This window comes from Cupressus sempervirens, chromosome 2 (genome assembly GCF_028749045.1).
Source record: "Cupressus sempervirens isolate cs-2001-9-10 chromosome 2, ASM2874904v1, whole genome shotgun sequence".
Classification (NCBI taxonomy): Eukaryota; Viridiplantae; Streptophyta; class Pinopsida; order Cupressales; family Cupressaceae; genus Cupressus; species Cupressus sempervirens.
Genome location: NC_143119.1, coordinates 457,237,624 through 457,249,690, shown reverse-complemented (window position 1 = coordinate 457,249,690; position 12,067 = coordinate 457,237,624). Strand labels below are relative to the sequence as shown.

The 12,067-nt window shown below is 37.3% G+C and overlaps 1 protein-coding gene and 1 long non-coding RNA gene across 4 annotated transcripts in view; both read right to left on the bottom strand.

Moving 5' to 3' along the window:
- Positions 1 to 1,095: 1,095 nt before the first annotated feature.
- On the bottom strand, positions 1,096 to 1,710 carry LOC149573023 (uncharacterized). The gene is made up of 2 exons (XR_016360007.1): positions 1,525 to 1,710; positions 1,096 to 1,336 (listed from the first exon to the last, which is right to left on the bottom strand). It is a non-coding gene; the product is annotated as an uncharacterized LOC149573023 (long non-coding RNA).
- Positions 1,711 to 1,952: 242 nt separating this feature from the next.
- The window catches only part of LOC149573020 (DNA-directed RNA polymerase V subunit 1-like), a 323,206-nt gene continuing 313,091 nt past the window's right edge, over positions 1,953 to 12,067 (bottom strand). For all 3 annotated transcript variants that reach the window (XM_089814168.1, XM_089814169.1, XM_089814170.1), the window contains one exon: positions 1,953 to 2,328. In XM_089814168.1, coding sequence (XP_089670294.1) covers positions 2,167 to 2,328 — 162 coding nt within the window. In that variant the 3' untranslated portion in view covers positions 1,953 to 2,166. The remainder of the gene's footprint in view (positions 2,329 to 12,067) is intronic.

The following is a 12,067-nucleotide window of genomic DNA, read 5'->3' as shown; positions in this document are numbered from 1 at the left end:
GAAGCTAGAGGCAGAGCTACATCTAGGATGGAGGATAAGCTAGGATAAGCTACAACGTGAGTCACAGCATATCAAGCAATGAGGCACACTCATGCCTTGTGCAGAATTCGAGGACTAGACCCTCAAGTTCTACCTCTCTTCATTTTTACTAGAGATGTAATTGTAATGATGTTAATACTTTCAGTCTTGCAAAAACTATTTACTATTTTGTTTCCAGCCATCAACATACCTCCCAAGAATATCATTATGTACCGAATTTAGATTTAAATTTTATATATATCTAGATACAGCTTGTTTCTTTTGTGTTCTCATCTTCTCATTGAATTTTGCAAACAAATGCATCTCTAATTAAATTTAAGCAATTTTTAAGTTTCCAAATTTTTTACAGTCTTTGCTTAAAACTCGCCTATTTTTTTTGGAATTATTTTTTCAAACCTGGCAAGGTTTTGGTTTTGGGGAAATTTCCAACTTTAATCTGAATAATTGAGGAAGATACTGATTTTAACACTATTTAACATCATGTACACTGATTGGTCCCTTGGACTTGTTGGTCGGGAAGAATGATGGTATTAATGCATCATATTTAACGTAGTTGTGTGTTATTGCACAAAGGGTTCAGTATCGCACTGTGGAGATTATTTATTAACATTGTTAAACGAATTTGGCTATCAGCCATCTCAAAGTCAACCAGAAAGAGCCAATCAAAATTCGTCATTCCCGATATGTTCCCACTTTATTCTGTGGAGAAATTGAAAATGTCTTTACCTTTGGTATGTCGAGAAATTCCTGAGAAATATATTTGTTTGAATGACTACACCAAAGATGCATATTTTAAGCATGATGTCGCCCTATCAAACTGTCCGTATTATTTCTTTTATAATGCTCGTTAATATTTCACTACAGATGCAAAAAGAGTTGGGCAACTACAACTTAGCGAGTACAGTCAATTCAATCCTTCTCTCTAATTGATGGCTCGCATTTTAATACCCCTTGTACAATTGAGATATTATCTTGGCTTGCATTTTAATACCCCTTCTACAATTGCGATATATCTTAATAATTACTAAAAAACTGCTTTTTAAAACCACTGAAACATGAAGCTAATAACGGAAATACAATATATTAGGGTCGCCAAAATATCCCAATCGGACAACACTGCTTGGAAGAAAAAGCCACAGGTATGTCTTTAACACACTCCCAGGATTAGATTCTTTAGCCACCATTTTCTTTTAATGCCTTAGAATCAGAATCTATCTTTGTAACATTGATGTTCTAGATATTCCGCTATATTCTATAAATATCGATCGGTACCTTTAAAACAAAACTGATCGCACACCTGAATTCAATAATAGAAAATATCAGTACCTTCAACATGCCTGGATTAACCCTTTACAAAGTGGAGAAAGCTAAGTGCCAAATAATTACTGCTTTTATTATGAAAGAATTGAAACAAGTGCTAGTTATTAGATATCTCTTCCCAGGATCTCATTATTGACATGTCATCAGTTAACAAGCGTTCTCTACCTTACTGCAAGGCCTATCCCATCCACATAAAGAGAAGGCAACCGGACTTTGCAGATTTAGGTGCATAGATAGGCCTAGACACCAGAAAATAAAGTGTCTTTTATGCTCTTCTCGTCATAGCACACAATGGAAACCATTGCCTTCGAACTGTATCTTTGGCATATCTCATCTACAGAATCTCATTCACTGCCAAATAAAAATTTATATATTGAGGAAGGTTTCTTACTGAAATGATTTCTACACGCTCTTCGAAACAGTTTACAAAGGAATGCAGATTTATAAGACAGGTTATTAATAGTCTGTCAAAACATGCTTGGCTAATTATGACTACATATACACAACACTTAGCGGAGCAAGCGTATGCAATTTCTGGAAATTGTAAATACTAAATGCACATGAAAATGAAAACATCATTCACTGGACGAAGATTATCACAGAAGAAGAACATCATATTTATAGAGGGATTCCGTTTTTACATGATGGAACATTGAAAGAAAGCATTCCATTCTTTTTAACAAAAAAAAATTGAAGAACCCCTCTGATAATGGAACTGATTACCAGTTTCTATAACATTAGAAAAGACAGCACTATTGCTTCATTCTATTTAGCAAAAGGATTTGACATTACCACTGTGTCTTTTCTCTACGATTCAAAGTACTTTTTTACAAAATCTTCTGCACAGTCGGGAAATTTTTCCTGAACAAGGTTTTTCAAGCATTTCTTGTACGAGAAATCTGATTTTGATCCATCCTTTTGTACAATGAAAAAACATCTGCTCGTTGTGTGTTCCTGATGTCTATCAACCTGAGAAGCAAAGCCCAATTGTAGTTAAGAATTGCTTGTGACTGACCTTAAAATTATAACTAAAGCATAAAGATAGCATGTCTATTGCATTCTTTATTAGTTAGACATTAGAATATGTACATGTCTTCGGCTTCGTTTGTCATAATAATGCAACGATTTAAAATAATTAGCTCTTAACTCTTTACAATCTATAAATTAGATTAACAGATTTATAACCTTAAATGTATTTGTCATCTACGTATATATAAAGGGTTTAAAACATCTGAATATCTCTCACTAATGAAAACGAATCACTTGGGCGAGGGAAAATTATAGCAAGATGGTAGGGTATTCATGAGAGGAGAGATCCTTCCAATCAGTTCAATTTTCCTTAATTTTATTCTTTCATAAACTGCAAAGTTAGAATTCATCTTTGACGTGAAAATACACATAGTTGAAACCAGAAGTGCTCTTACAAATTGTCCTACTAATTAACTGATAATGATCCTATATGCAATTACCATCTTAGGAGTTCATATATGCAATAGTTTCTCTGCTGATTTTTAAATACAAGGATCCTCCATACTAATTGTCTCTCGTCCCTCTAAATATTTTTTTGGTTTATTTTCCTTTCTCTTCTGACAAAAAGCACGAAGTTGGAGCAGTAAGAGAGGACTTGGATTGCATTGATTTGCTCCTTGTATTGTTGGATGAAGTTTTTGCAGTAAATTTCACTATAGAAGATATAGATTTTATAATTAAACCTGCTTGGAATATGCCTCAAGGATCTATAGATTGTAAGGGATAATCTAACTTTTATATTTGAAACATATTCGTGAATCAATATATGAGGATTCTAACATTTGGACATTTTAAGTTGAGCTTTCATTTTTCTAGAATAGCTTTCTAAGTTTTGCTTTCATTTGTTGGTACAAATGGGGAACTGTGAAAAGATCAGTGAGGCAATGATTGACTTGAAGGCCACAAAAATTGTTTTAAGTTTTTTAACCATTCTTAAAGCGGATTGCTGTTACAAGTGCTATAATGGATTTGCAATTTTGCAGAACCCAAAGTAAATATCCATCTTTGTGGCAACTCTTGCTCAAAATGATATATCTTCTTAATCAGCAGGCAGCTCCCATGCACTACCATCCAGGTCCGGAATGATCTAGTGATATAGAAGCATGCTATGCATCAAAGAATATTGCATCACCATAAAAGATAGTTGTGTTATGAACTTTTGCAACAGTTTTGGTTATGTATTTGGGAGCCTAAGTAATCTCTAGAATTAGTAGAAACTAAAAGGCCATTTATTTTGGCTCTAGTGTTGCATGGATTTTACAGGTTAAGTGTACACTCACATTTGTAAAGATTGTCTAATTTTCCTCAGGAAACCATACAATGCAGATGGTGTCACCCACGTACTACCCAAGCTTACAGAATCTGAGAGCGAGGAAGCCTTCGTTGTAGAGTAGATTTGTCAATGAGCCATTCTTAGGCTGGTGATTGAAGAATGAAAACATGAATAAAACTTGGGGACTCACTCCCCTGTGCCCCTCTCCCCCCCCCCAAACCTCAAAGTACCTACCTCAGGATGTCCCCACATACGGTACTTGGAGCACCTGAGTACCCATAGCTCTGCTATTCTGCAACAATGCTACCATTGAGACGGGTGCTTGAATTTCTATTTGATTTTTTAATGTTACTATGTTGTGTGTTCAATGGTTTTAGTTTGTGTTGCAATTTTGCATGTTTAATTATTTCAATTCAGTTTATTATACTGAAACAGCATTTCATAACAAACATTCTAAGTTCTATATGTATCCCTGTTGTCCGGAAATTTAGGCCCTCTGTCCCAGCATCCCGATGCACCCAAGTGTTGGTGTTACACTCGATAACATGTTTTCACTACTTTTTCAAATTGTACAGACTTGCCAATAGTATTTAGATGGCAACACGACTCTGCCAGAAGTGTTTTGACTAGCACACAAGGCACTTGAAAAATTTCAAGAAATCTGCAAAATTATTGGATGGAAGTTGAACTTCAGCCTTAAACAGACATCATGTGACATGGAAATGACCTCTCACTTCATCAGCATAAAAACAAATGTTTTTTTTTAGAGAGTTGTTGGAAGCCAAGCTGAAGCGTTGCAAACCTGAGCTAAAGCTAAACCTGAGCTAGCAGTGTCGTTGTTGTTGACATTCTGAGATTGTGTCAGCATGAATTAAGGGGTGTTTTGATATTTCCGATGAGCTTGGATGGTCTAGAGGAGTTAAATAACTCTTTCAGATGCTATTTCCGACTTCTAGTTTGGGTTTCAAGATTCTTGGAGAGAGCATCTATATTTGGTAAGTTACCAAATACAGCTCAGTTATCATCTTTCATCATTGGGATCACTCTTGTGCTGTTAGATTTCCATCCTGATGTTTTTCAACAATTTTCGCAAGTCAAGTGTACCATTGGCTAGTGTTAAAGGAGTCGGCAAGTCTCGAGCTGACACAACTTAGGGAAGGAGAATCCCCAATGGAGATGTCCAGCCAAGCAGCAAGAGTAACGTAGGGAAGCAATAACACAAAGGAAATATCAAATGATGGAATACAATTGATTATTCTCAGATCCAATCGTAATTTGCTTACAATATGTCAGGTAACAAGGCCTACTCAGTTGTAGCCTTACAACAGACACAAATCCAATATGCGGTCATTTGCAAACAAGAACTTGACCTGTAGAACTCCCTAACAAGTTCCAACCACTGTGATACATCAAGGATATTACATATTTAATCACTTTGACACAGGTCAGCCTAGAAGATTCACACTTTTCGATAATTAGGAAACGTGTTACAGCTCACAAGTCAAACCCAAAAGATAGGATCAATGATCAGGACCATGAACACATACGAAGATGCTATCTTAGATATAGGTCCATACATGTTCCAGAATCATCACAAGGAATCTCAAACGACCACATGCAGGAATCACATGTCACTCTAGGAAAATCATTGATCGGTTAAAGTGCCAGAACCCAATGATTAGTTAAAGTGCTCATCGAAAAGGAATCCAAATGACACATGATCGTAGGGGAATAATCCTGAATAGATCTCCCTTAAGCCCTTAGGATTGCACAAGTTGAGACGTATGATCAAATGACCGCACACATGATCATTGAGATAGGTAAACAAGAACAAAACATGAAATGAATGGTGCAACATTGCCAAGAACCTAAAATGCTCCTGCATCATCAGCCGAATTAGGGCTCCAGGGTATTTTGGCTTTATACTGATGCAAAGTCCATAGCCACTGATTACTCAGCGATTCCAATGACCAGGACTTTGTTGTGGCCAAATGAGCCATTAGGTAAAAAATGAACATTTTTAAAATTGTTTTTAATGATTCTTTTTGGCTTATATCCCTTCTCTGGGACCTTAGAAGGTCATTCCATCCTCTGCAAACACAAAGACAACATATAATGAGGCATAAGGAAACATTCACAGTCATAGGGAAAATTTCATAAGTTTAGTAGTGGTATCATAGCATGGACAACAATTTTCATAAAATGATACATTACTATCATGATGCAAACACAAGAAGGACAATAGTCAAATAAAGGGACAATGAATAACACACACTCCATAAAATGTGTGGCAATCAATGTTTCAAGAAAGATCATAAACAGACTACATCACAATAGTCAATACAATACATATAATGATCAAGAACTATCACATGATACGAGACAGTTGTTCAAAACAATGATATGCATAAAAGACTGAAGAAAAACAAATTGTAATGTTCCCAAGAAAAAACCCATGTCTTCCACCACACATCAGCTACTACTATACCCGAGTGAAAAGTACCCAAGGGACACACCTGATGGAAGGACCCAAGGGCAACACTCAAGGGTGATCACCCAAGGGGAAGTGCTAGTGGAGAAACACCCAAGGCAAACACTTGAGGAAGAAGACTCGATGACAACACCCGAGGGAGATCACTTTAGGGAAAACACTTGAGGGAAAACACCAAAAGCAGAGCACCACACTAGAGGGACAACATCCAAGGGGAAACACCCGAGCAAGACCATCGAAGAGAAACACCTAAGGAAAACATCTAAGGGAAACACTCGAGGGAAACACCCTTGGGAGAGCACCCAAGGGGAAAGCACTGGAAGGAAACACTAGAGGCAAAGCACCAAAGGGTAATAGATGTATGGTGCTTGTAGAGGGCAGCACTGGCACTGTTGGTGTAATAATCTGACTCCAGAAAATACACCAAATATGACTAAAGAAATTGTATGCAATGACAGAACTTGAAAGGACACATCACTAAATTCACAATTACAATAGTCCTAGTACAATGTTTTGTCTATTAATGAATGTGGAGATATAATTACTGAACGAAAATCAGACCATGCTTCTTCATGTTCAAATCACTAACATATTGGTTTACAATCACAAAGCAAAATAATAATGGAACCTGGATAACCGCTGTTGACTAGGAGCCTACATAGTTCATTTTGGCATGCTCTTCATGGATATAGTTTCTGAAACTACGAATACCACCGTCACCCCTTGTAGAAAACGCTTGCTACTGGAATCGACCCTTGCATAGTGACTTGGCCTGCGGCCTCCTTTCCCTTCCTATTTTCTGCTCACTTTCATCAAACCTATACCACCCTTGCAGATAGGTTAAGACTCACACTATCCCTCTAACAACCTTGTTGTATAGCGTTCAAACCTCTGTTATTAATACACCAGACTGCGAGGACAATGCCAACTCCCAATTGGTATCTAAAGATACCCGTACTTCCCACTTATAATCATACACCCTGTGATTGACTACCACAATAGTGATATTGCTGGCAGACTATGATCGTAGTTCAACATTATTGTTGTCCACCTGCAACCTAGCTTCTACCTCCTCGTATACTGCAATATGTATGTGCAGACAAGGATTGTATGGCCATGTCTGGTATATCAACTCTTCGCTATGTCTAGAGTGATCTTGGTCTTGCGGCCTCTACCTGCTAATGAGGTATAACTTCCCCAAAGATCCCTTACAGGTAACATGAAGGATATTGATTGAAACAAATGCACTGTTTTGCCCACTGAAGAATAGTGGTATAATGTAATAAAACTGTCAATCGATTTCAATTGAATGAGGGCTGATGGAATAATAATATTTTGCTCCTTCCATACTTGAACTTGATGTAATCTCACAAGGGATACCAGGGCTATGTCCAGCTTCCCTACCTTCTGAAGGGGTTTCATCCTTAAGATAGCTAGTCACATGTAATCAACCGATTTTGTTTTCAAAATATAGATATATTTCATAGTGCTAATCCCAATGCAGATACTTGCTTTTATAACCTCGATGTGAGAGAAGGTACAAACAACTAAGTAATGTGGGATAAAAGCCTATTTTGTCTTTTAGTCACTTAAGTCAGTTTTGTCATAAAGTGACTTTAAACGATAAAGTACTTTATAAATCAACTTAATAAAATAAAGTGACTTAACCTTAGGAGTTCCCAATGAAACCAAATAGATCCTTGTGACTAGTTGGCATCCTCAAAATAAATGTCGTTAGCGTATCTGGATGGAAAGATAGACCAACAAGGCGCCATTAGGTCTAGCGTAGAGAAGGGGATATTACAGTCCTCCCTTCCCGAGATTGCTTGCCCTCAAGAAATCTTAGTGTCAAATGCTACATGATTGACTCGCTCTCCCAAGTGGCATCTTCATATGGTAAATCCTTCCAACGAATTAGATACTCCCTAATAGACCTGTTACACAACTTCCTTTCTCTGACCACTATCACCTTTGGTGGAACTAATACTAGCGTCCCTTCCTCATCAAGTGGGGGAAATCCAGTGGAGGGTACTAAATGCTGATCAATCGCTTTCATGAGACAAGAAACATGGAAAACACTATGAATTCGGCTGTCATCTGGCAAGTCCATCTCATAAGTGACCTCCCCAACCCTCTGAGCAATGCAATAGGGACCAAAAAATTTAGGCTGAAGTTTTTGTGGCCCACTCTTCTTTAATGAACTCTGCCTGAAAGGTTGGAGACGAAGATAAACCATGTCACCCAACTCAAAACTCCGCTTTGTCCAACAGCGACCAGCGTACATCTTTTGTTGATTCTAAGCCTGAGGAATGTTCTCCTAAAGAGATCTGAGAATGTCCTGCTATTCCTGTATCCAATTGCCAGCTAGTGGTGCCCTGCTGTCTTGCAAAGCCAAATCTAAGAATGACAAAGGCTCGCTGCCATAGAGAGCTCAAAATATAGTCATCCGGATGGACATGTGGTAGGAGTTGTAGCAATACTCCCCTAGATATAACCATCTAACCCAAGCTCCTTGTTGCCCTGCTACATAGTTTCGAAGATAACCCTCCACCCATTTGTTTACTATCTCAATCTACCCGTCTGTCTGAGAGTGGTAACTTGTCCTAGGTGTCAACTCCATACCTGCCAACTTGAATAGTTCCTGACAAAAGGTGCTGATAAACTTGCTATCCCTGTTGCTCACAATGTAGATGAAAAACCTCTCAAAAAAATAACCCAACTACCTGAGAGGCTAACCAATCTGCCGCTATAGCAAAGAAGTGAGTGTACTCAATCAATCTGTCCACCACCACAAAAATGGAATCTCTACCCTGCACCCTCGACAACCCTGTAATAAAGTCCATGGAGATATTCTCCCATTTTTGCGCTGGAATAGGAAGAGGTTGTAATAGTCCGGCTAGAAACTCATGCTCTGACTTGTTTTGCTGACAAGTCCAGCATTCTTTGACACGATGGAGGACATCGTCCTTGAGAACCTTCCATGAAAACCTTTCCCTGACCTATCTATAGATTTTGAAGAAACCTAGGTGTCCAACAGATGGTGCATCATAAAGGGTTTCCATAATCTTTCCTTTGAGTTTAGATTATGGTATGCGGTAGATCCTATCCTTATAAAAAATCACATCATCTATTACCTTGTACCCGCTGTCCTAAAGTTGTCCATCCATAATCTGACATGCTCAAGTATTCTTAGAATACTCAACCAGCAAGTGGGACTTCCAATTTGCCAATATCTCAGATATAGCACAACATTCTACTACTGAAGCTCTCTTGGAAAGCACATCAACGACTACATTGTTCTTACCCTTGACATACTCGATGTCAAAATCATAGGCCTGAATCTCGCTGACCAACTTTTGTTGTCTTTCATTTTCCTTCTGCCCTAAGAAGTAGTGCAAACTGTTGTGGTTTGTCTTAATTGTGAACCTGCCACCCACCAAGTACTATCTAAACTTGGCCAAAGTGTGCATAATGGCCAACATTTCCTTATCACAAGTCTCTTACCAACCTTGAACTTCTTGCTCTCATAAGCTATCAAATGCCTATCTTGCATCAAAACTACACAATTCCGCTCCCTACAGCATCACACTCTAGTACAAAAGGGCATGAGAAACTGAGCATGTGCTCATCACCTTCTTGAGCTTATCAAAGGTCACCTCTGCATCATTAGTCCACCTGAATGCCCCCTTCCGTGTGAGATCAGTGAGGGGAGCTGCTGTCTATGAGAAGCCTCTAGCGAACCTCTTATAATAAGAGAAAAGACCAAGGTAGCTCCTCAAATCTGATACGTTCCTCGATGGTGGCCAATCAAGGATTGCCTGAATCTTTTCTTGGTGTACCTTCATCCCATCTGCACCAATCACGTGACCAAGGTAAAGAATCTCAATCAATCCGAACTCACACTTTGACTCCGCAAACAATGAGTGCTCCTCCATAATACTAAGTACCTCATCTAGGTGATGCAGGTGCTCCTCCTAAGTTCTGCTAAAAACAAGATATCATCAAAAAATACTAACACACTCTTTCGCAACTGTTTTCTAAAAATATGGTTCATAAATGTTTGAAAGGTAGCCGATGCATTAGTGAGTCCAAATGGCATAACCAGAAACTCATAGTGTGCATAGTGACATCGGAAAACTGTGTTATGCACATTCTCCTCATGAACCCGTAACTGATGCTATCCAGATCTGAGATCTATCTTTGAGAAATATACTACCCCATGTAGTTCATCTAGTAATTTGTTACATCTCAAAATTTTGACCAAATTTTAAACTTGTTCATAACCGTTGAATTTAACGGATTATTCTTTCATGATCATGTGAAATAGATAGTTATTTATATACGTTGTATAAAATATTAATGTAGATAGTCGTTAATCATTAATTGTTATTTCATGTTAGTAGTTGCTAGATTTTTAAATTATGATTAATAATTTAAAGTCTTTTATATATTTATATGGAATTATTATGAATTGTCATCATGGTAGAAGTGTTTTCATGAGTGATTGTAGGAGAAGATGTAAGAGGGGGAAGCATTGCTAAACGAGATCATCGGAATGGGATGTTCGCTTAATTCAATCATCAAGATTGGCAGGTATGACCTTAAACTTCTTTGGTAAGGACCTAATGACTTGAACACAGGGTACATTTGTGAGACCCGCATGAGCTATTAAGAAAACAATCAAATAAAACATAAAATAATCTAATTAAAATATAAAATGTACACCAAGGGATTTTAATTGATTTTTCATCATATTATTATAATATATATATATATATATATATACACGTACATATAAATATAAAAATGAAATGGCACCATTATATTATAATAACTTAATAAAATGATGTCACCCCATTGATATATTCACATGCACGTACGTACATATATATTATAAAAAATAAACCAAATCACAATTTTTCCAACTCTTTCTTCCAACCTTTTTATTTTCCTTTCTTTTCCAATCAGTTTAACACTTCGCAAATTTGAAATGACAAATAACCTTTTAAACCTACGGAAGCCAAGAAGTCCCGATTGCTCTCCATATATGGAAGCCGTGAGAGAGAGATGGGACCATATTCCTTATGCCTGATCTTCTTTCTATATGCTACATTTTCAAAATTTCCCTTGTCTCCATAACACCCGACCCTTACATTTTTACCATTGATTATTTCTACCGATATCCTGCAAATCGATTGTTTAGTTTATTCAAGTAGTACGATTTCCATTCCTTGCCGTGCAAGTGAATAGGCCGAGAAACAAAGATTTTATGCATTGAAAGTGATGTCTCAAGCAAGTGGAAGAAGCTGATCCATTTTGCAAGTTCTTCAAATAGTACTGAATTCTTATTAGGTCATGAATCACCTTTCCAATGTTTTAAATACAACTTCTACAACAGTCAGCTAGGCATAGGAACTTTTTTACATTATCTATGATCACATCATTTAGTTTGGTAAATAATCCCTGTCTTTTATAATGAATTTCCTTCTTAAATTCATAACTTCCAGAATCATCATGAAGAGAGTTGAAAAGTATCTCTTGAAGAAGAGTTTCCAAGTGTGATAAGAACCTGGATGAATGGTACTCAACTGTTAGGATTAAACCACAGACAGAAATAACAATTACATGCAAATATAACCAATATTAAAAAATAATAGATCACACAAAAAAGAACACAAGACACCAAGATTTAACATGTTTCACCCAATCCCTGGGCTATGTCCACCAAACAACAAGTCCGATATTATTATAATCCAGTGATTACAACCTAATTACAATCTGTAATCCCTTACAGCTCAATACCATCACAAGCACTAATTTCACATCACTACAATGAAATAATCCCTAACCCTAAGCCCTTTTATACAGGTATTTTTATGCCGCTTTAGAGTTACAACATGTCAGCCATATGTTGG